The sequence below is a fragment of the Medicago sativa genome, chromosome 5 (genome assembly GCF_051527215.1).
Source record: "Medicago sativa cultivar Bolivia chromosome 5, Bolivia_mono, whole genome shotgun sequence".
Taxonomy (NCBI): Eukaryota; Viridiplantae; Streptophyta; class Magnoliopsida; order Fabales; family Fabaceae; genus Medicago; species Medicago sativa.
This window is the reverse complement of record NC_140753.1, coordinates 20,644,419-20,668,230: the sequence shown is the minus strand read 5'-3', so window position 1 is coordinate 20,668,230 and position 23,812 is coordinate 20,644,419. Positions and strand designations below refer to the sequence as shown.

At 35.4% G+C, this 23,812-nt stretch overlaps 3 protein-coding genes across 3 annotated transcripts; all 3 read left to right on the top strand.

Annotated features, from left to right (window-relative positions):
- Positions 1-1,033: 1,033 nt before the first annotated feature.
- On the top strand, positions 1,034-4,661 carry LOC146920912 (uncharacterized). Its single transcript, XM_085711221.1, has 3 exons — positions 1,034-1,102; positions 3,488-3,596; positions 3,667-4,661. The coding sequence occupies exons 1-3, from the start codon at positions 1,034-1,036 to the stop codon at positions 4,659-4,661; spliced, it is 1,173 nt and encodes a 390-aa protein (XP_085567347.1).
- Positions 4,662-4,714: 53 nt separating this feature from the next.
- Positions 4,715-5,401, top strand: LOC146920911 (uncharacterized). The gene has a single exon (XM_085711220.1). The coding sequence runs from the start codon at positions 4,715-4,717 to the stop codon at positions 5,399-5,401; it is 687 nt and encodes a 228-aa protein (XP_085567346.1).
- Positions 5,402-12,665: 7,264 nt separating this feature from the next.
- Positions 12,666-23,608, top strand: LOC146920910 (uncharacterized). The gene is made up of 13 exons (XM_085711219.1): positions 12,666-12,749; positions 12,858-12,914; positions 13,001-13,153; positions 13,935-14,159; positions 15,909-15,993; positions 16,170-16,260; positions 20,526-20,672; positions 20,793-20,893; positions 21,000-21,119; positions 21,257-22,088; positions 22,316-22,369; positions 22,470-22,573; positions 23,221-23,608. The coding sequence occupies exons 1-12, from the start codon at positions 12,666-12,668 to the stop codon at positions 22,570-22,572; spliced, it is 2,052 nt and encodes a 683-aa protein (XP_085567345.1). The 3' UTR covers position 22,573; positions 23,221-23,608.
- The last annotated feature ends 204 nt before the right edge of the window (positions 23,609-23,812 follow it).

Sequence of the window (23,812 nt, the reverse complement as noted above, 5' to 3'; positions counted from 1 at the left end):
GAAACATGTTTCTACGCTCATCAAGCATCAAAGAACAGGTAATGTACCGTCAAAACTCTTTCATTTTTCCTGGTTTTGCTGGTAGTTTCGTTTTTAATTTCAGTAGGCGTAGCGCTCAGCGTGAGTTAACTCACGCTAGTTGTATGGGCTGCGTGAGTTAACTTGCGCAGGAAGATAACACTAGCGTAAGTTAACTCACGCTACTGTGTTGCCCAAATTTTGAAATTATGCGCCACTTTTTTTACTTGCTTTGCTTGCCGCACAAGTCATTTATTTATTTTTTTTCTTTGTTTTTTTTATTGAGTAAACATTGAGTGGCATAGTTGAAAATGTGGCGGAGGATGGCGTTGAGCCGAAACCGGGCAAAAACAAAGCCTCCGGCGTAGGCGTAGGTTCCGGCGAAGGCAAACTAACCAATGATTTAAAGTGAAAATTCCTTTTCAAGTTGAAGCTCACATAGTTCACAATCAAGCAAAACCGGTACCTACCTGTAACTTTGAAGAGAAGCCTAAACCGGTACCTACCGGTGTTCGTGTTATTCAAGTAAACAACAGGTCATTTTTTACAACAAATGAAAGATGGAAAGATCGAGAAGAATACTTGGTTGGGTTCGTCGACAAGCGGCTAGGGCAGGATTTACTATTTCTATAGATAAATCTAGTACAATATCGCCATACATGACGATGCAATGTGAGAGGAGTGGTGAATACAAGCCACCTAAGACGAGGAAGAAACCAAAGCTTGAAGGCACGAGCACAAGGAAATGTAATTGTCCTTTTAGGTTGAAATGCTTCTTTGATAAAAAAAAATACTCAAGATTGGTGGATTGCAATGCTTTGTGGAATTCACAACCATGACTTGGCACCAAAGTTATCTGGCCACCTTCTTGCGGGTTGACTAAAAGGGGAGGAGAAGCAAAGAGTTATCGACATGACAAAGAGCTTGGCAAAGCCTAGGAATATTCTCACGTATTTGAAGGAAAAAACAAAGAAAGTGACACACTCATCAAGCAAGTGTATTATGCACGAACTAGATGGCGCAAGGGGCAAAGAAAGGACAAGACCAAGTTGCAATACTTGATTACAAAGTTGGAGAAGCATCAGTATGTCTATTTCACAAGAGCAAATAGCGAGGAAACCACTCTTGAAGATTTATTCTTTGCTCATCCGGATTCAATTGATATGCTCAACACTTTTCCCACCGTTTTGATCGTGGACTCCACCTACAAAACCAATACATACCGAATGCCTTTATTTGAGATTGTTGGTGTCACCTCTACCAAATCGACCTATTCGGTTGTGTTTGCCTTTCTTTCTTTTGAAAGGGAGAATAACTTCATATGGACACTTGAGATGTTGGTTGGTCTTTTGACCTCAAAACACAACATGCCTAAGGTGATTGTCACCGATAATGTAACGCCCTACTTTTATTATTTATTATTTTATTGAGATTAGATGTCTTTTTATAATTTAGTCGACTTATTTTGATGAGTGATATTTTATTATGTTATACGTTGGTATTTACTAGTATAATATATATGTTATTTGGTGTAGAAATATATTTGTTATTTTGTGTGGAAATATATATGTTATTTGGTGTAGAAATATATTGTTATTTTGTGTGGAAATATATATGTTATCTGGTGTAGAAATATATTTATTAGTAGAGAATATATTTAGTGGAAGAATATATTTAGTGGAGAAATATAATTATTAGAATAAGTAGATTTGGGGGCTGAAATAGAAAGAAGAGATTTATTTGGCCTAATTAGATTTAAGAAGAGAAGTTAGTATTATAAATAGAGAAGATATTAGGTTGAAAGACTAACATATGCAAAAAAAACAAGGATTTGGAGAAAACAAGGTTTAGAGAGAAGAGAACAAGAGAAGAGAAGAACCAAGAGAAGGGCTGCCAATAGATAATTCTAAGGTAATGGTGAGACTATCATTCGGTAATATTAAGTTGTAATTCTGAATTTGAAATTAACATGTTCTAGGATTAGTTTGTGAGAATTTGCGAATTAGGGTTCTGAGAGAGAATTAACGATTAGATGATGAGAAGTTGTTAGATTGATGTAGAAATTGTGTACAGACCTTAGATAATCCATGGGTAATCATAATCATAGAGCTTGAAGTGAATTTATGTTGTTCTTGAAGGTTTTCATGAAAAATGGGTCAAATGGTGATTTTTGTTGAAAGGGTGTTTTAGTTCAAGTTTTATATGGATTTGGGTGTCTTTTCATGTTTAGAAACATTTAAACAAACCTTGGGACCAAATTTGGGCTTAGGGGATTCAAAATTGGGATTTTCGGATGAAAAATGGAGTTTTCCCGAGAGCTATCTCTGACAGCATTATCTGTTTCATGTTTTTGCATCTTTTTCACACATCTCAGTTTTGAATTGGCTTTATGTAAACACGAAAGTTGTAGGTATGGATGTTAGCTTTCTAATGCCGTTGGTTTGACTTCAAAAGGATTTATAGAACTTGAGTTATGGTCAAATTACTGCATGTAGGTCACAGTGAATTTTTATATACTTTTAGCACAACTTTTCCGAATTTAAAATGAAAACTGGTATTGATCGGTACAGAATTGGTCTTAGGCGTAAACATGAAAGTTTTAGATAATTTTGTTAGTTTTCCAGTGGCTTTGGTTTGACGTGAAAATGATGTCTGGTCTTTGAGTTATGATGAAAATTCTACAAGGAGGTCTTAGCAAAATTGCACAGTGACAGCATTCTCTGTTTCATGTTTTTGCGTTTTGTTCATATGTTTCTGTTTTGAATTGATCTTTGTTGTAAACATGAAAGTTGTTGATAATTATGATATATTTCCAGTAGCCTTGGTTTGACATGAAAATATGTTGTGCATGATTATTTATGTTCTTACAAAGATGCATGATGAATTGTTGATACTTGAATACGATGATATATGATGAATTGTTGATGTTTGAATACGATGTTATATGATGAATTGTTGATGTTTGAATATAATATTAATGATGATCTGTGAAGTTGTTATAAGATGATTTAATGTTGTTACTGATGATATATATAATCGTATATGCATTATGTGTTATTATGATGCTTATGTTGATGTGATGCTTAAGATGCTATTATTATCATTTGATACTGTTAAGTTATGATGCTGATGTGATGTGACTTTATAAGTGCTGCATATGTTGCCGTTGATCTTATTTAAGATGTAAATGTCGGTCTAAGTCAAAGAGTTGTAAGATGTTGAAATAATTTCCGCTGCGAAGTTTTAGATATTACATTGTTGGATTTTGAAGGATAAATTATCATTTATTCCATTTATGATTTTTAAGAAGTGTAGCATTCCGTTTAAGTTGTTAAACTCTGATTTTTATTAAGAAATTTTTATGTTGGGAAAACGGGGTGTTACAGATAGGGACCCCGCTTTGATGAAAGTCGTTGCTGAAGTTCTCCCTAAAACGGACCATGTACTTTGCTATTTTCATATTGGGAAGGATGTCAAAGCTAGGTGCATCACGGATTGTAGACTCAATGCCATGCCTTCGAAAGGAAAAGGAAAAGTTGTTGACAAAGATGCGAAAGGATCGGATGATGACAAGCATTGTGAGCTTGTTAAGAAAATAGTGAGGGCAAGTTTTTTGCTAAAAATTTCGATTAAAAATGTATTTTGCAGCATTTGACTCCGTACCACTGAAAGATTTACCCGCACATTTAAAAAATAGCCTAAAAGCTGATGTGGTTAACTCTCCTAAGGAGGATTCATTTTCAATTGCATGGTTGACATTCAAAGATGAGGTATGCGGACCATTTCCATTGTTTGTTAAATATGTCGAGGAAACCGTTTTGCCCCTTAAGAAGCATTTTGTGAGGGCATGGACAAATAAATACTTGCATTTACGGTGTAGAAGTACCAACATTGTTGAATCGGCTCATGCACAATTGAAAAGATACTTGAGGAGTAGTGTGGGAGATTTGGCATCATGTTGGGATGAAATTGACAAAATGTTGAAAAACCAATTTGGTGAGATCCAAGGGAGTTTTGGGAGGAGCATAATCGTCATGGTACACATATACAAAAAAAACAAATTATTCTCGGAGTTGGAGGGGTATGTCTCTAAGGCCGTTTTGGGTTTCATCGATGAAGAATATGAACGCTCTAGGAGATTCAGCTTTGCTAAAGAAGATTGTGGTTGTGTGCAAATGGCAACGTTTGGGTTGCCTTGTGCTTGTATTCTTGCCGAGAAGAGAAAGAAAAAATTGCCTATTCTTTTGGATGAAATACACCCTCATTGGCGAAGGTTAAGTGTAATTGGAGAAGAGGTTGATGCCAATTTTTCCGTTACGGAGGAATGGGACGCCATTCAAGAGCGTATCAAGAGGTCCCCTTACAAGATGAAACTCTTCATCAAATACAAGTTGCGTGAACTAAGATTTCTGGAGGAAACAATGTTGAAGCCACCTCCGAGAAAAGTGGCCACCAAGGGGGCACCTAAAAGGGTGAAGTCTACACCAAAAACGAGGTCCACCGGTCGAATCCCCTCTAGGTGGGAGACTATTGATGCTCAAAATCCCAATAGTCAATGCTCACATGCGAAGAGTAATGCTCAAAAGACTAAAGGTTCACGTCTTAGCACTTGCTCCCGCTCACAAACTTCGACTCCTACTTAAAAAAAAAACAACCTTATTTGCAAATACCATACATTTCACAAATTCCAAATCTCATGAGACCTTACGTTGAAGACATTGTGAATGTTAGAGGGGATGATAATTGTGGTTTCCGGGTCGTAGCTAGGCACATGGGATTGAATGAGGAAGATCATGTTTTGGTTCGTCATGCACTTATTAATGAGTTGAAAACTCACAAGAGTGACTACTTGCCGATATATGCTACCGAGAGCCGTTACAAACTTATCTTGGATGGTGTACACCCTCCAACAAGTAAAAGTGGTATTGCGCCTCCAGAGAAGTGGTTGACCACTCCGGATATGGGTCACATTATTGCTAGTTGCTACAATAGAGCGGTTGTTCTATTGGCTTTTCCCGAAATGGGTGGTTCATGTGAGACATATTTTCCAATCCAGAGTGCTCCACCACTTAAGCCACATTCCAACATAATGTGCCTTTGCTTGATTCACGACCACTTTCTTCATGTGAAGTTGAAAGAAGATTGTCCGCTACCACCTCCTCCTAAGGAGTGGATGACTCACAAGATTCGTGAGGCGGAGCAATGGCTTTTTGAGTTTTTGGATAGAAACGCCGCATTCGATGAGCTCATGTCTAAGGAGCCGAAGCCGCCAAAGAAACCAACAAATGAGGACAATCCTATTACTTTGGACACTCCGGAAAAGCCAAATCAAGAGATCGAAGTCATGGATGAAGACAAAGATTATGCACTATCACTAGTCTAGTTAGATAGGTTATGACACTTTTGGGTCAGTCAGTGTTCGTCCTATTTTTTGGTGGTATTACACCCCGACATATTTTTTTGGTGGCCGGTTGTGTAATTTGAATATTTATGTCCAATATGTAACTAATATTATATAAATATATGAAATGAATTATTTTGGATCGTTTACGTGTCATTAAGTGTGTTTAAATTATTACGAGTTATTACCGGCGAATTTGTGAAATTTGGACTGTTTTGATCGTTTATGTGTGATTATGTGATTGTGAGAAAAACAATGTTTTTGCGTAATTTTGATCGATTATGTCGTGTTATCCGATAAACTTCTTAAACTTGCATAATTTGGTTAAGTTATGAATGTGGCGTGATTATGGGTCTTTCTAGACTTTTCAAAAGTTTGTTCTGTTACTGCACTACATTTAATGCAGTTTCTGTTTCTGCTATGAACGTGAGCTAACTCACGCTGGTGCAAATGGGAACGTGAGTTAACTCACGTTACATATTACACTAGCGCATGTTAACATACGCTAAGTTTTCTACAAATAACACTAGCGCATGTTAACCTAAGTACCGTGAGTTAACATACATTAACATTTGCACTAGCGTGACTTAACATGCGTAGGGGCAATTTGGTCTTTTACTTTGGGAATGAGCAAAACCATTTGGGTAAAGAGCAGAATTCAACAAATTTTTGTACCATGGTTTACGTAAAAAAATTGGATTTTTGTCCAACCCCTTTTTGTCCAATCTCATGGTCAACTTTCAAACCAAACATGAGACGAATATTTTTTTTCCCTGTCTGTTACCTCATTTTATTGCAAATCAAACACACCCTAAGACTGAGTTCCACTATATTCGCAGAGACTAAACATATATTTTAACCTTTGCAAAGTAATCCATAATATTTCATCAACCGTTATGTTAAGAAAACTTGTAATTCAAAATAAAGAAATAAAAACTTAATTTAATTTCATCTCCCACACCTCACTCTCCTTCATCATTTACTCAATGAAAACTCCATATGTCGTAGTTTAATTGACGTGGTTTGATGGTTCATGGATTGAACATGAGTGGTGGTTCTCTAGGTGAACGTGACAGTGAACTTGATAGAGGGCTGGAGAAGATGCATTTGTTATTGAGAACAGAATACAAAACAAGAATAACCATAACTTTGTTCTACGATTTTTGCTTTTAAAGCTAAAAAACAATTATATTTTTCTTTGACAGTTTACACAAGAACATTGCTTTCAAACAAGATTTTTCATCTGTTTGAAAGCATAAAAAACCCAGTATGTACTTTAGTCTAAAAGTTAGGTCATGAAATGTGTATAAAAACCCAGTTCAGTTTGCAAATTGGCATCAACAGTATGGGTGAAGATCCTCTCCATTTATTATCCTCTCCATTTCTACCATTTGAAAAGATAAAGACACATAAAAAGTCAAAAGTAATTAATCATGGTGGGACCCACTTTATGGTAGGACCCACTACCTATTTTATGTGTCAATCTCTCTCCAAATTGCATACTTCCATTTATTTTCTAAATGGAGAGGATCTTCACCCCAACAGTATGGTTCTTTGTAGATGGGTTTCGTTTAGTTCTAAATTCTCTCCTAAAGCATCTCCAGATATAAAAATTCATATTAAATTCATGTTTTTGTTAAAAAATTCTAATTTTTTTGAGAGACATTCTTATAATATTATGAGTTTTTCTACAAAATTTTATTCAAAAATATGAATTTTACATATGAGTTTACTTTAAAAGAGGGACCAAAAGTGAAAATTTTTTAAGGACAAAAGTCTAAGGAAAATTTTAGAGGGACTAAAACGAAAAGTTGACATATTTATAAGGACCAAAAACATATTTAACCCTTAATTTTTTTAGAGAGAGGGGAGAGAATTATTATATTTCAAAATACTCTTATTTATTGATTAGATTTCAAAAGATTATGTTTGATTTTTTTAATCTCGTGAAAGAGTGATAAAAGAGTATTTTTTAAAATAAAAGAGTGATAAAAAAGTTTACAAAAAGATAATACTACCTGTTTCAAAAAATAAAAGAAAAAGATATTAATAAAAGAAAAAAATACTCCCTTCGTTTCAAAATGAGTGTCCCTTTAGTCAATTGCACATAAATTAAGAAATGAAACAATGTTGTCTAAAGATATGATATTTTTACCAAAATAACCTCGTTAGATATTGGTGCATTTGTCATCATTATAAATTAAAGTACAAAATTATACTTTGGAAGTTGTGCGGATAATAATAATTAAGGATACTATTGGAAAAAAGTAATTAATAGTACATTGAAAAGTGAGAATGACATTCATTTTGAAACAAATTATTTTTGTTAAAGTGACACTCATTTTGAAACGGAGGGAGTACTAGTTAATGTATTGATGGAACGTCAGTCAAAACTATTCATACACAACGGATAATGATTGGTTAATTTCTCTGGCAACCAACTGCATCAAAGAACCGTACTCCATGCATGGTATTCATGAATTGGTGACGCGTTAATGACAGTTTTTACAGTATTTTTTTTGTAACATAATGACTTTTGTCTTAGATGAGGGTTTGGGTGTGAGATTGAATATTTGACGTTCTTTTTGTGCCTCTTTTTTGTTTTCCTTAAAAAAAAAAATCAATGATTGTCCTGTACGTATAACTAAAACGATAAAAAAATTACTAGTATGATATTTAATATCAACGCACATGAGTTTCTTTTTCTTTTTGGAACACTGATTGTTTGTAAGTTTTGCAGTTGAACTCTTTTTTTTTACATCATATGACAATAAAATCAATCATCATAGTGCAGTTGAACTCTTTAAAACAAGAACAAAACAACTAGTAACATGAATTTAATTAAGGATAATGTTTCATGGACATCCCTTTTTACATACACACTATGTACCATTCTTATATGAGAATGTGCGAGAGTGTATGAATGTAAATTTTATGTGTGTGGAGACCACATAGACACATGTCACAATTGTATCTAGGTGTGCTCTTTAGTTAATTAATAATCTCATGTCAGAAGGAGGGAGTAGTAGTATTTTTATGGTTATAGCGCGTCAATGAGGTTGACAGATATGTACGGTAAACTGGTGAGCGTAGGCAGAGAATCCAAGTGGGGACCAATGAACATTCTCTTTCTTTTGGTCAAGGGATCAACATCTTTGTCAGTAACGGTTTATATATTACACATATTTTCTCTCATACCCTTTATATATACTTTGTGGCATTTATTTTAATTTTTTGTTACCACTCTCCCCACCACCCCTCTCTCACCCATGAATAAATTAAATAAATATTTATTTTGTTTTTAAATATGTAATAAGTAGGCATAATAGAGCATAATAGTTTTTCAATTTATCAAAATTTTAAGGAAAATAGTCTCGAATTGTGACCTGTAAACATAATCTCTAATATTAAAATGTTTTGTTAATACTATCATATCAGTCCTTATAGTATTTATTTACTTACTATCATTTCAATCCTTATAAAAAAACGTTATCGTCAGCATTGAGAAACTATTTCAATGTCATAGACTATTTTGACTAACAAAATGCATAATCATTAATAATTTTAGAATTTTGATAGACTGAGAGACTATTGTGCCTATTCGTTACACGTTTAGGAAAAAAATGACTATTTACCTTAAAAAAAATTCAATGTATGCAAAATAGAATGAAATATGTTCCCTTAAAAAAAAGAAAAAAAAAATATGATTATCGGGGTCAGGGTCATGTGAACCTAATCAGTGATCAATTTTTTGTTTCAAAAAATTATTTAAGAAAATCATGATTATTAATTAAGGCGAAGGGTTGTGTAAACAATATGACCATCGAGCCTGAGGTATTATTATTGGTGTCGTTCAAAAACACAAGAATTTATGGTATATTTATTATAGGAAAATGTTAACCAATGTCCCCGAGGCACTGGTTAAGGGAGCAAATATAGCAACTTTTGTATTCGAAGTTGTGTAATCAATTTCTCAAAATTTTCTTTTTTGGATTCCTTAACCAGTGCCCCAGGGGCACCGGTTAACAAGACCCTTATCGGTGTCATTGAAAATAATAATTATAATTTGTTACACTAAGAAAGTGCCATAAAAATCTTAATTTTTTTTAATAGCATAAACTCTATAAAAATTATGTTCAAGACCCTCAAAATGGGGTGCATGCCACAAGTTTATTGAAAAGAATGTTTATGTATATTTTTAGCAAGTTATCTCCGTAAGTCTATAGGATATATATGAGTGTTATAATTGAGTAGTCACATGGTATTAGTGTATTGAGAGATTACAGGTAATGAAAAAGTAATGATTAGTTTTCAGAGCAAAAAAAAAAAAATGAAAAAGTAATGATTATTGCATTGCATTGCTTGATTGGTAGCGATAAGATTAGTTTTCAGAGCTTTGAAAAAGAAAGTTGTTACAATACTTGTTTGTTAAGTCTATATATATATAAGTGTTCATAAAATCACAAAAACAAGTTCGTTGATCCAAAGAAGAACTACAAACAACATTCCTTTGTCAAAATGAATCAACATGAACATGGTACGCTACACTTAATGTTTTAGTTTGATTTTGTTTTTGTTTGTTTGATATTTTTTTTCGAGACCTGATTTTCTACACAAGAAACTTAAATATTCCATTATCCATCTTCTCCCATCTATGACCTTCTTTTCATGGGTGTTTGGTGAAGATAGTGTGTGATTTGTTTCATTGTTGGATGTTGGAACCCTAGAAATTTGTTGGTTGTTGTGTATACTGAGGTGTAGTTTTTCTGGAAACTCTGTATCCAATCCCACTGTTATCACCGGGGTGTAGATTTTATGGTTTGATTAGTGTTTTGTTTTCGGAGTTTGAGGGAAATTTAGTGCCTTTTTTGATCTGGATTGATGAGAGTTGAGAACTGTATTGTGATTGTGAATTTGTGATATGTATGCGTATCTAAGGTCAAAAAATTTCCACTGTAGACATACTAGTTTTTCTTTACGTCAGTAATTAGTAGTCCTCCATTGCCTATATATGTGCAGGAATATGTATTTTTTGAAAAAGGGCTTCATATATATATACATACACACATATGTTGATTATTCAGCAACCGAAGAACTTTTTTTTTGAAAGAACCTAAGAACTTGATGTGTAGTGCCTCATAGGCTGATACTACAGAAATGTATTATAACTGGAATAAAATATTGTATATCATTTTATTCATGAGAAACACTTGTGTGGACCAGGACCAAGAATTTTGGTTTGGTCACACACAAAGAGAGAAGAGAGAAGAGAGAGAAGAGAGAAGAGAGAGAAAATGGAGAAGAGAGAAGAGAAGAGAGAGAAGACAAATTTTTGTGTGTGTGACCAAACCAAAATTCTTGGTCCTGGTCCACACAAGATTTTCTCTTTATTCATTAGCTTTTCAAATAATGAAGTGAAGGTTTGTTATATTACTTTATAAAATACCTAAATCAGTGGAATGTAATCTATTACATTCCGTTCCTGATACCGTGTTTACGGTGCTTGTTTTTTTTTGGAATATGTTTTAGGTGGTGATGTGTTTTGGTAGGATTATCTTCATGGGTGTTTTTTAGGTGGTTATGGTGTACCGTCTATATGCGGTACCATTTGTATTTTGTTTCGTCCATACCTTGCATCTTGCGGGGATGACGTTTAATAATATTTGCCGATTCAAAAAAAAATTTACATTCCGTTCCATTTCATTTCAATTATAAAATACCTAAAACAATTATTTTTTTTATTATGTCGATTTGGGTGTTGATTTTTTTTTTTTTACCAATTGGGGGTTGAAATTTGAAGGTTAGTTTTAGCGTGTCAATCATCTTTTTTGATGTTTTGAGAACATGATTTGGATTGAGTGGCATTCACAATCCTCATAGATCTCTTTCCTTTGTTTGTACTGAACACTAAACATCGACGACACAAATGTCGAATACTTGAATCGCGATGTTTGAGATTGCAAACATTAAATTAAAATAACAATGAAATAATAAACATGCCAAGCCGGTTAACAAGTAATTAAGGTGTAACAAAGTTGCGAGCAAGCGACTGTCTAACAACAAAGTTGCGAGCAAGCGAGTGTCTAAGGTTCATCAAATTACTCCCTCCGTCCTTTAATGTAACCACCCATTTGATTTTATTTTAGTCCCTAAATGTAACCCCCTTTTCAAATTACTAGATGCATTTATTACTTTTTTCCTAAACATACCCCTAATTAATACTACTAACTTATCTTGAAATATGAAAAGTCAAATTTAATACACATACAAACAAAGGACAATTTGGTAATATTAATACACAAAACAGACACATTAATTACACTGACAACTTTTCTTAAGAAATGTGAAAAATGCAAAGGGGGGTTACATTAAGGGACGGAGGGAGTATAAAAGAGGTGTTTGTCTATTTTAAGAGAATTTAATGAGGGTTTAAAAAATAAAGGGGGGTGTTTGTATCGTTTAAAAAGATTTTAGGGAAAGTCAGGGTAATTTTCCCTGATTTTCTAAGTGCCTCAAAACAAACAAGAGTTGCCCTTGCATAGTTATGTGTGGAAATATTGAATTTCATTTAAGGAACTTCAGGCATGAATGGCTTTTGTAGTAAGAAAACTCATAGCTCGATATTTTTGTGTCCACTAACCCTATTTAATGTATGTTTGGTTCCACTTTTAGAGACGTCAAAATTGATTATAGAGGTGTGGAATTAGTTCTTGTATGTATGGTTGCTTTCAAACATGTTTGATTTTGTTTCTAGAATATATTCTATTTGAAGTATGATTTGTAACTTTCAATTTTAGAATTGATTTTAACACATTTATAGTTCAACTCACTTTTACATTCAAACACAAATTAATTTTACAAAATCAATTTTCTCAAAATTAATTTCTGTCAACTTAAAACCAAACATGGATTTGGATTGTGTAGTTACAATCCCGTATGAGAAATAATATGCACTTTAAAAGTTATCATTTTACCATGAGAAATATTAATTATACACACATCTTGAGACAATTCACTCTTATACTTTCATTGTATTCTTAGTGAGTCTCTTCATTCTCACTTGTTTTTGTTTTAAAAGAAAAGGAAAAAAAGAAGATTGTTCCATGTGATTAATATTATTTACACATTTTCAGGGGGCACACATACAGTGAATCCAGAGTTATGGCATGCTTGTGCGGGTCCACTAGTATCTCTGCCTGAAGTGGACAGTATTGTATATTTCTTTCCTAAGGGGTATTTAGAGCAGATGGCTGCTCTAACCACATCGGTTCCCAGTTATCTTGATCTTCCATCTCAGCTCCTCTGTCAAGTTAAAAGTCTGACACTTCATGTGAGCCCGTCTTATTAGAGTTAGCCTATTTTCTAGTTCACTATACATTTCAATTCCAAATTATGGTATGCTAACACTTTCAAAACCTTTTGATGTCTCTTATGGCAGGCACACAAAGAAACAGAAGAAATTTATGCGCAGATGACCCTCCAACCAATGCAATATGTAAGTATCAAACGAAAGATATTCTTATTACTTTGAGTGTAACGTCCCACTTTTGGCGAGAGTTTACAATTATTTTTGTCGTTTAGGACAAAGACTTCTTTCCAGCACCATCAAGTGGGCCAAAGACCAAAGCCAGAAAGGATCCCTTCTGCAAAATTTTATCTACTAGTGACATCAAGAAACATAGTGGGAGATTATTGGTGCCGCAAACCATGGCCAAGCACCTCTTTCCACCGTTGGTACGTTAGTAGTTTAAGTAATTTAGAGAATAATGTTGTTAATTTTTTTTTTTAAATAATTTTTTTAGGGTCTTGTTAACGAGTGATATCGGGGCATTCTTTAAGCATTATAAAATGAGAAATTATTCCATAAAAAAGTCAAATGTTTCAATTTCCAATGCATTACAAAAAAATCCAAAAAAAAATTACCTTTTAAAGATCTTAAAGAATGTCCCGGAGACCCTCGTTAACATTTTTTTTTAATATGTCCTTAGTGGCTCTATTTTAACTTAATAGGGATTTTAATTCTCTGTTTTATAAATCACTATTTTGGTCCTCCTATTTTACATTTATCAGTTTTTTTTTGTAATCTATCAATTTTGGTGATTTATCACTTTCTTTTAATATGCATGTCGATTTTGGGTTTTGATTTTTACAATGATGTGGTATGGATGTCGATTTTGGATGTTGATTTTTACATTTTCCATATCATTTATACTAATAATTAGTTTTTTTTATTAAAACACCAAACCATTTTTTTTTTGTTTGAAACCAAAGAAATTTTATTAAAACACCAAGCCAAGCAAAAGGTGCACATGATTTAGAAACAAAGATAGAAATACAATAAACAAAAATATAACTCCAGGTAATGTGCTCCTATTCCAATACATCATATTCCACCCTCTCCAGTCAAAGTGAAAAGCAATGTACAAATTTAGACCCAAAGATATAAGACCAAACACCTAAAGCCACTTTTACTTCTTTGACCGTATCGAGATTTCCACCTGCAAATAGAACATAGAGAGTGCAAAATGGACTCCCACAACACACAACAACAAAGGAAAGTGATGCATCCTATCGTGAAGCACCAAGGCATGAAGAATCTTTTATCAATGCCAATAATCCAAGAACCATTTCAAATCATGGAGGGCAACCGATTCAAACATATAAAGATAGAAGGAGGAGAAGGATCGCAAACATCATAAAAAACGAAAGGAAACAAAGGAAAGGAAAACATCAAAATCAGGTAAGGTCTGGTTCTAATTTTAATATGGTGGTTGATAAGGTAGATAGGAAGAAAGGGATTTTGTTACATGGGGGAGCAAAGGAACCTTTCTGGCTTTGGAAGGACGTAGAGGGGTACCATACTTTTGTCAAAAATCAGTGCTGGGATTTAAAAGTGGAAAGATGGGGAATGTATGTATTAAAGGAAAAGTTTAAGCAAATCAAAGATAGACTCAAAGTCTGACATAAAGACCACACTCATAACTTGGGCTCAAAAATTAAAGTGATGAAAGATGAAATCAATAAGCTGGAGCTGAAAAATCATTATCACACTTCATCCTCAAATTAACTTGAAATTTTTTCCATAATTCGAACCCTTAAAGCTTGTACAAGTGAAAGGACCAACACAATTAGACACAACAGAAAAAAAGTGTCTACTCTTTGTACCATTCTCAATGTGTGATTCTCATGCAAAGGGTAAAAAAATTTGGAACCCAAGTTGAATTCTCGATGACCCAAAACCCAATAAAGATGAAATCAATAACATCCTTTCACTTGTGTTGAAGATGAAGTGTGATAATGATTGTTGCGATTAAAAAAGGATGTTTCCGATGCTAATTTGAGGTTTATAAATGAAGTTTTGGTGAAGAGAGGAATTACTTTGGCTGCAACTGTTTGAGGGGTGTGTAATGATACTACCTATCTCAATGATACTACCAATTGTTTGTTGTGAAAATTTCCAAGGCCGTAGTAATATTAGTACTCACAACATTCTTCCTTTTACAATATGGATAAGTTCATTACTATCTTTGGGCACAAAATATTGTTCAAACCACGAGTACATTCCACTGTTTTCTATCATTGACAATGCCAATGTGGTTTTTTTTTTCTTCTTCCAACCTTTACAAGTAAGCTTGAATCAGAAGGTGCTAAGGTTAAGTAAGGGACCATTATAAGGCTGGCAAAAGTGTCGCTCTTTGTGTGAACTTTCTTGAAGACCTCAATGGTGAAATCAAGTCTACAACTGAAGTCTATGTTTTTGCTATGACACTTATAATTATTGCAACACACGTGGAGTACCTTTTCATGAGGCAGGAGCTGTTCCAGTGGGCACTTGTGGGAATTGGGATGCACTCAATGTTTGTGGCACCAATATATGCTAAATTCTGACCCTTTCAAGTCATTCAAGTGAGGGAAGCAATAGTAAAAAAATCATCTACTTAATGAGTGTTACAACTGCTAGAATTGGTGAAGCTCTGAGCCTTCCAATTTTGGATCCAGCTACTCTCTTGTTGACGATGAGAATAATGGAGATAATTAAGAGCCTTATTATTGGTTGTTGCAAATCAATTATACACTCTCAAGAAGTCCTTTTGTCTGCTTGTTTGTTACCTTCTGTTTTTCTATTGTTTGGTTTGCTTAAAACCCAACAAAAGGGTGGGAGTAAGAAAGTGATACATGAAGCTCTCACACGATTGTCACTAATTGTTGGTGAGATAACATGGTTGGAATATTTAGCGTCTCACACTTATTTTGTTAGTTGTTTTTCATTCATTGGATTAGATGATGATAGTTGTTGGACACTACAAGGTTAGTTGTTTGTCATTCATTGGATTAGAAATGGGGGATAAAAAATTCGATTAAGTTAAAATTGGGAGGACGAAAAGTGCATTTAAGCCTTGAGCCTTATTTTTAAAACATCAACATTAATGATGTATTTTTATAAATACATTTCCATTTTTATAATACCCGTTTAATTCATTAATTTCAGGATCACACACTTCAACCAGCAGCCCAGAGTTTGACATTCAAAGATTTGCATCACAATACCTGGAAATTTGAACATCAATATAGTGGTGAGGATGCTTTTGCAGATCAATTCTATTCCTTCTGGTGTAAAGTAATACAAATGTTTTCATGTGGCGGGTTTAATGACATTAAGTTGACTGCATGCTTTATATTTTATCTTTTGAGAAGTGTATTCTTTTATTTTACTATGGTCAGTTTTGTTTTCTTTGAATTTTTTATGCAGGTAGCCCAAGGAGACACGTTCTTGGTAAAGGCTGGAATGACTTTGTTAGCACTAAAGGACTCGAAGCAGGAGATTCTGTTATTTTTATCAGGTGATTATTTAGTGCTTACACTAGTTGCAATTTTCTAGTAAAATCCTTGTTACACTTTTGGTCACCTAGTTTTTTCAATTGCATGATTTTAGAATATCAACCTTTTGCTGATATGACAATTTTTGATGATGTGTCCTCAATTGATTTGGTCAAATTGGTAATTAATAATAGTAAAAAAATAAAAAATAAAAATAGGGAGAGGCTCACATGATTGAATTATCCTGATGGTGCTAGTGGGAATGCATTTCTCAAAAACCGGGGTTTCACTTGGGGTTAAAAGTAATTGTTAGCAACCTCAAATTCCTTAACTCGTCGCTTGAAACTAAGAACCACCATGTTTCTCACTTCTCTCTGTTGCATAGCTTGTTTTGACCAATGTTCGATCTCAAAAGTTAGAACATGAAATAGAAAATATGTCACCCATCTTTGGCCCATGAAACTGTTGTTTAGATTTTGAATCATTTCAATAAAGACTAAAGCGACTCAATTGGGCTCGAATCTCGTCTTACATTGCCTGACGCCACCTTTCATATTTTGCCGCTTGAGCAAACGTTTGAGGTTCTGTGTTTGTTGTTATAGCTGCTAAAAACTGCCTATGTTTCACAAAAAAATTATCACAATTCACATAATTGACTATTGGATATTGCGTACCTCAGGCATGAGAAAGGATGGATAAACTTTGAGAGGGGCTCGACTTACAAACTGTGTTTGCCACATATCCTTGCAGACGAATAGATGGGAATTTCTTCCGTTGGCCTTTTCCCAAACATTCATTAGATGATATATCATTGGAACCCCCACTTACATTCGCTACATCTGGCTCAACTGTAAATGCATCAACAACCTCTATTCTTTCTGTTTCAGCAGAGGCATCTTCTTTATCTTTACTCATTTGATCAGACTCATCGGACCCCACATCTCTAGCTACCACGGAAACATCATCAGTAAGAGGTACAGGCAGATGATCAATGGTCGTGCCACTTTGACCATTGATGTCGTCCTCTATCATAACACTTGTTTCAAGTGCAGGTGAAGCAAAAATCTGCTCTCCCAAGCTAGTGGCTTGATATGGGAATTCTTCCTCATTGAACACAACGTCTCGGGATACTACAAAAACTCCTAACTCTATGTCATACACTCTCCATCCTTTCTTCCCATATGGATATCCCACAAAAATACACTTCCTGCTGCGAGTAGCAAATTTGTCCCCTTTGGATTCCGATTGTGTACGTAACAAAGGCATCCAAACACTCATATGTGTTCAAGTGACCATGCAAAATTTCATAAGGCGTTTTTCCATGCAAAACAAGTGACGGAATGCGGTTGATTAAATATCCTGCAGTTAAAATACATTCTCTCCAAAATTCAATAGGTAGATTAGCTTGAAAACGTAGTGCAAGAGCTACATTAAGTATATGTCTATGATTCCTTTCCACCCGTCCGTTCTGTTGGGGTGTTCCCGAACAAGATGTTTCATGAACAATACCAAGTTCTTGGAAATAGGAGCTCAAACATTTGAATTCGGTGCCGTTGTCACTACACACAATTTTTACTTTCTTACTGAATTGTCGTTCCACCATAGTTATGAAATTTCGTAAATTTAGAGTTATTTCCTTCTTAGTGGTTAAGAGATAAAGCCATACTGCTCTTGAGCAGTCATCAACAATAGTTAAAAAATATCGTGCACCACAATGAGACGGGATTCAATAAGGTCCCCATAAGTCACAGTGAATCATTTGAAAAACTTCACAGGTTCGATTACATAGGCTACTACTTGAAGGAAAACTTTCTCGTGTTTGTTTTGCTCTAAGACAAACATCACAGGTTCGATTACATAGGCTACTACTCCTACCAGAATCAATGTTTGGAACAAGCTCTACAACCTTAGACGACGGATGCCCCAACCTCTTGTGCCACAAATCAAAAGACCTTGATCCTCCAGCTTGCAACACTGCTGCACCACCCACAGTTTGAAAGTAGTAGAGCCCTTCCCTTTGTTCACCCACTCCAATCAGCATCCTCGACATGGGGTCCTGTACAACACAAAATTTCTTAGTAAACTGAACAACAAGATTGGTATTATCAAGTAACTGAGACACTGATATTAAGTTGTAATGCAAGTTAGGCATATAAAGCACATTGGTCAGACTCAATGAGTCACAAAGCACCACCGTTCCTTCCTTTGTAGCAATCATGTGTTTCCCGTTTGGAAGGCTCACAGGACAAGGCTTGACATCTTGTAATTTAGACAGGCAATTTAGTTGTCCAGTCATGTGATGGGTGGCTCCTGTATCAATTATCCATTGTATTGATAAATTCTTACCAGAGAGTTTTTCAGTAGCTCCCATCTTAACATTGTTCACAAGGTTAAGAAGCACTTCCCACTGCTCACTATTGAGACCATTGACATTTTCAGCATTGTTCGCACTTGTTGCCTGCACCACATTAGCTTTAATTGTACCTCCACGTCCTCTGCCTCCTGAGGTTGTCCATCCTTTCCCTCGCTTGGCTCCTTGTCCAGCATTGCGTGGTCGCTCTCCCCACCATTCGAGATAGCCTATCAATTGGAAGCAGCTATCTGGGTCATGTCCTGAACGGTTGCAGTGAATGCACACCATGGTCTTGTCTCTCCCTTTGATTTTTCCCCGAGTCCTATTTCCAACCTGAACAGCAAAACTCATTACCTCTCCAGTCTCTTCTTTTCCACAAGTTATGGTACGCACGCGTTCTTCTTGCACTAGGACAGAGTAAACTCTGTTAAGTGTTGGTAAGGGATCTTGAGTGAGCAAATTTGATCTCACTGTACCATAGGTGATAGGTGGCGTCGTCAAGTCCTATAAGGAACTGATGCACCCTTTCTTCTTCACGCTTCTTTTCCAGCACAGACCCTATATTACAAGTGCACAGACCGCACTTGCAAGATGGTATCTGCTCATAATTTGCTAGTTCCTCCCATATCTTCTTCAGTTTACCAAAATAGGTCACAATAGTAGATCCCTTCTGCTTGCAGTCTGCAAGTTCTGCCATCAATTGCTGGATCCGCGGACCATTGACCACCGAGAACCTCTCTTTGATGTCAATCCACAGTTCTGACGCCGCATCCATGTGTGACATGGTGGAACGCAGCGACGGTTCAATGGTATTCATCATCCATGATACCAACAATGAGTTGTTGATCCACCAATCTTCAAGATCCGGCGACCCTTCATCTGGTTTCTGGATTGTTCCGTCTACAAAGCCAAATTTCTTTCTGGCTCTCAACGCAGTTCTAAATGAACGTGCCCATTCATTGTAATTTTCACCTTTTAGTTGGACTTTTGTCACCACACTTCCTGGATTATCATTTGGGGTTATGTCGTATGGAGAGATGGTTTTTCTTGTTCTCCTTCCACCGACAGTTTCCTTATTCTTGCCGTCTTCATTGACGGTTTCCTTGTTGATGTCTGCCTTCTTGACTATTTCTTCAGCCATGAAAACGAGACAACTATATTTGAGACCAGGAATAGCTCCATAAAGAGACTCAATTGGAGAAAATCTCTTGCTTTGTATTGATACACATACTGGTATATATACATCAAACTCTGAATGTTACTTCCTAGAATCACTAGCTGAAATCATGCTAACATTCAATTTGTACAGTTAATTACAATTAATTTGTGATATGTAGAGTTGACCAAATATTCTAAATTGATTAAGCATAATCAGAAAAATAATTATGTTGAAGATGCACACTCAATAAAGACCCACATAAAGTTTCTTGCTTTTTCAACTGGGTTAGTAAGAGAGAATGGTTTGTGGTAACTTAATTTTTAGGATTTGAGGGAATAGGGGTACAATTAATCAGTTTTGGGTTACTCTAAGATGATAAAGAAAAAGGGGTTCTATCTTGATCGAGTAGCTTATAGATCAATTTTAGAGGGTTTTATGAGAGAAAAAATGAATAAGGATTTGGCTTGTCCTAAAACATTCTTTAAGCGTATGTTTCACGAAAATGCAAGGCAGGAGTATTTTCTCCAAGGTGGTTGGTATCATTTCAGAATCTGAAAGGGGATCTAGTCTCCTGTACACGAGGAATAGTTTAGTCATGCGATGTTCAGGCTGTTTTGATTTTTTTTTTATCGAATACCACTGTGACCAATGTGCCATTACAAAATATAATCAAGATTTTGTGAAAATTATTTAAGGTAAGTTGAGAAATCATTCCATTAGGTTAAGACTTTTGAAACTTTCTTTGTACTGAAGATATGAAATGTCAATTGTTACAGGGATGAGAAATCACAATTGCTAGTTGGGGTCAGGCGTGCTAATAGTCATCGTATATCATTGCCATCATCAGTCCTTAATGCTAATAATATGCCCATTGATGCTGTTGCTGCTAATCGAACTTTGTTTCCTGTTGTATACTATCCAAGGTATATTTAATTTGGTCTAAGCCTTGCCTAACCAAGGTTAATTTATAGTATAACAAATACAAACTTTTGGATTAGGATATACTTTTCTTGAGTGTAATGTCTGTTTCTGCTTATTTGCAGAGCATGCGTGTCAGAATTTGTTGTTCCAGTTTCAAAATATAACAATGCTTTATTTGCTTCGACATCAAATTCTAAAAGGCCGTTACAATCTGGATTGTCTGGTATATTTTCTTTACTTTTCTAAATTTTAGATTTTATCTGCATTGCATTCATTCACTTTGTTATATTTAAACTGAGAACTGACATGCATCTGTTCTTTATGTTAAGAAATAACGTGTTCGCAGTCAGCTATTTCACCGTCTCAGAGCAAGAAGTGCCAAGATGGTAGTACTCTCAAAATGGCAGAAGCATTATTGCTTAACGACCTTGTCGATGGTTCATTGGAAGGTTAGATTTTTTATCCTATTTCTTCAAATTCAGCTTCTTATATGCTCATTTGTAAAGACCATTGATATTCTTTTTGATACTGCGGTATATGCTGAGACTGATTACTTGATGGGTGTAACTGAAAAATATCATGTTAGGTCAACCAGACCCGATAGGCATAATAGATGAAGATACCCAGTTACTTATTGATGAGTTGCTAAAGGGTGATGTGGAGCTTCAGCTACCTAGCTGTATGAAAGATCTTGATTTTGGAATGACACCTGACTGTTCCCCAATATCTGCTACTCCATATCACGAAGGCTTGATGTCTCCAAATTATTTGTTGAGCCCAAATCTCCAGCTGTCTCCTAGTAACGATGAGCAGTTTTCACCATATGGTGGTGATATGGCATTTTCTCCTACTTCATCTCCTGGTTACAGTCCATTATCACCAGGCTATATTCCATCATCGCCTGGATACAGCCTTACATGCCCAGGGTACATCCCCGCATCACCTGGGTGCTCTTCTATCTCTCCTGGATATAGTAATACGAGCCTAGCTAATTCACCTACAAGTCCGTTCTACTCTCCCACATCATCCAGTTACTGCCCTTCATCCCCCAGCTATAGTCTACCTTCTCCCAGCCACGGCCCTACATCTCCCAGCTATAGCCTCGCTTCACCTGCTTACAGCCCAACATCTCCAGCATGCAGCCCCACTTTACCTGCCTATAGTCCTACTTCTCCATCATATAGTCCAACATCACCTTCCTATAGTCCAACATCGCCTTCCTACTGCCCCATGTCACCCTCTTACAGCCCGACATCTCCCTCATATAGTCCTACATCATCATCATCATCATCATATAGTCATGCTTCCCCAAGTTACAATCCACAGTCTGCAACATATAGTCCTTCATTGGCATATTCTCCCAGCAGTCCGAGATTGTCTCCATCAAGTGCATATAGTCCCACGTCTCCGAGCCACACGTGAGTCATCCTCTGGGTATTTATAGTTTCTTTTAGCACCAATGTGATATATGAAATTTGTAAATGCGTGAAGATATCTCAGAAACTTGAGACTCATTTCCTTCACTTTTCAGTCTTATACTTGGGTTTGAAGGTTTCTTCTTCTTTTCATTTGTAATTTGTAATTAAAGATTAAGATAATATAATGGTTTTCTGTGTGATTTACTCGTATTTGTGCATTTTTCTAGCCCATATAATTCTGGTACCAGTCCGGACTATAGCCCAAGTTCACTGCAATTTAGGTATGTTACTCATGGATGATTATTTCAATGCTAAATGGTAATGAAGGCATATAACTGAGCATGTTACATTTTTCTTAATTTCCTATTTGACTGTTTGCAGTCCCAGTACCGGTTACTCACCAAGTCAACCTGGTTACTCACCGTCATCAACCAGGCAGTACCCTCCACAGACGAGTGACAAGGATGAGACAGGCACTCAGTGAGGTGAGCTGTTTGTTTTCTGTTAATTTTTATTTTTATTTTTAATCTTATTGGATGAATTAAAATTTAAAATTGTTCAGAAGTTGTTTTCGTTGCACATAAGTCGATTGAAAATCCTCGTTATTTGCCATCTACCCCTCATATTTTAAATTTTTGAACAGTATTGGCCAGAAATGTATTGTGGAAGATTTGCATATGTAGCCTGTTATATAGAAAGGGTGATCAAAGCGTCTAAATAGATCTGGGATTTTTTTGAGAGGGGGGTTGAGGGTATTTTACGGAAAATCGTTGTTATTGGATTGGAGGGGGTAGATGATTTGAATCTTGAAGTTGTGACAACTTCTAGTGATGACTGCAATGATAAACAGTACGAGGAATGTAGCAAAGTGCTGACCCACCACTTTATTATGTCAAAGAAAATAATGATTGGCTCCCACTATCCATGTAAATATGTAATGAATTTCTGATATTCATGCAACTACTTTTGTATTATGTATAGCATCAATACATACGTACGTATTTGGCCCTTTACCCTTTCGCTTTTGCCCAAAAGAAAGTTACTTATAGCACGCACACTTATTTGCTACTTATCTCAAAGTTTAAATTTAGGCTTAATTGCCAAAGTATCTAAGACAGGCGTGAATGTGCAGAATAGCTTTGGGCTAGATGGTGCGGTTTGAGGTTCTGCGGAGACTGGACAACGAGATGTTCGAGGTCTATTAGTTTTATTTGTATTAAGTACAAATGATTTGATTTTGTTGACAATATCTTCGTATTGGCAACTCTGATTTCAAATCTTACGTTTGTAGTTAAACGTTGTTTTCTGTTCCAATATATGTACATGTAAAGTGTTGAGGATGGTCGAATATATGAAGTACTAATACTCTGAAACAAGATCATGATACGGATTCCTTTCAAAAAAAAAAAGATCATGATACGGATGTTGAATGAACAATTTTCCGGTCATAGTCAAGCATAAATGGTAAACTAAACTCTCCTGTTATTATGCTGAATGTGATGAGTGGGTGTTGTGTGGTTTTTGACTTTTTTGCATATTTTAAATTTTTGTTGCTTGTTTAGTCTTTTCACCTCCATGAGCTTTTAGTATGAAAACAACTTATGTAATACTTAATAAGCCGGATGAAACACATTTACATTTAAATTAAGCGGTAACAATCATTTTAGTCCCTGAATGTGTGACGTGTAGTCATAATAGTTCCTCGGTGTATTAAAATTTTAAAA

Bases quoted from the DNA above. Each gene is read 5' to 3' on its own strand.
- LOC146920912 (XM_085711221.1), top strand. From the start codon at position 1,034: ATGGCGCAAGGGGCAAAGAAAGGACAAGACCAAGTTGCAATACTTGAT. The intron at 1,103-3,487 runs GTATGTCTATTT...CATATTGGGAAG, and splicing joins ACAAAGTTGGAGAAGCATCA to GATGTCAAAGCTAGGTGCAT. The intron at 3,597-3,666 runs GTGAGCTTGTTA...TGTATTTTGCAG, and splicing joins ATCGGATGATGACAAGCATT to CATTTGACTCCGTACCACTG.
- LOC146920911 (XM_085711220.1), top strand. From the start codon at position 4,715: ATGAGACCTTACGTTGAAGACATTGTGAATGTTAGAGGGGATGATAAT.
- LOC146920910 (XM_085711219.1), top strand. From the start codon at position 12,666: ATGGCTGCTCTAACCACATCGGTTCCCAGTTATCTTGATCTTCCATCT. The intron at 15,994-16,169 runs GTGAGGATGCTT...TTTTTTATGCAG, and splicing joins ATTTGAACATCAATATAGTG to GTAGCCCAAGGAGACACGTT. The intron at 22,370-22,469 runs GTATGTTACTCA...GACTGTTTGCAG, and splicing joins CCAAGTTCACTGCAATTTAG to TCCCAGTACCGGTTACTCAC.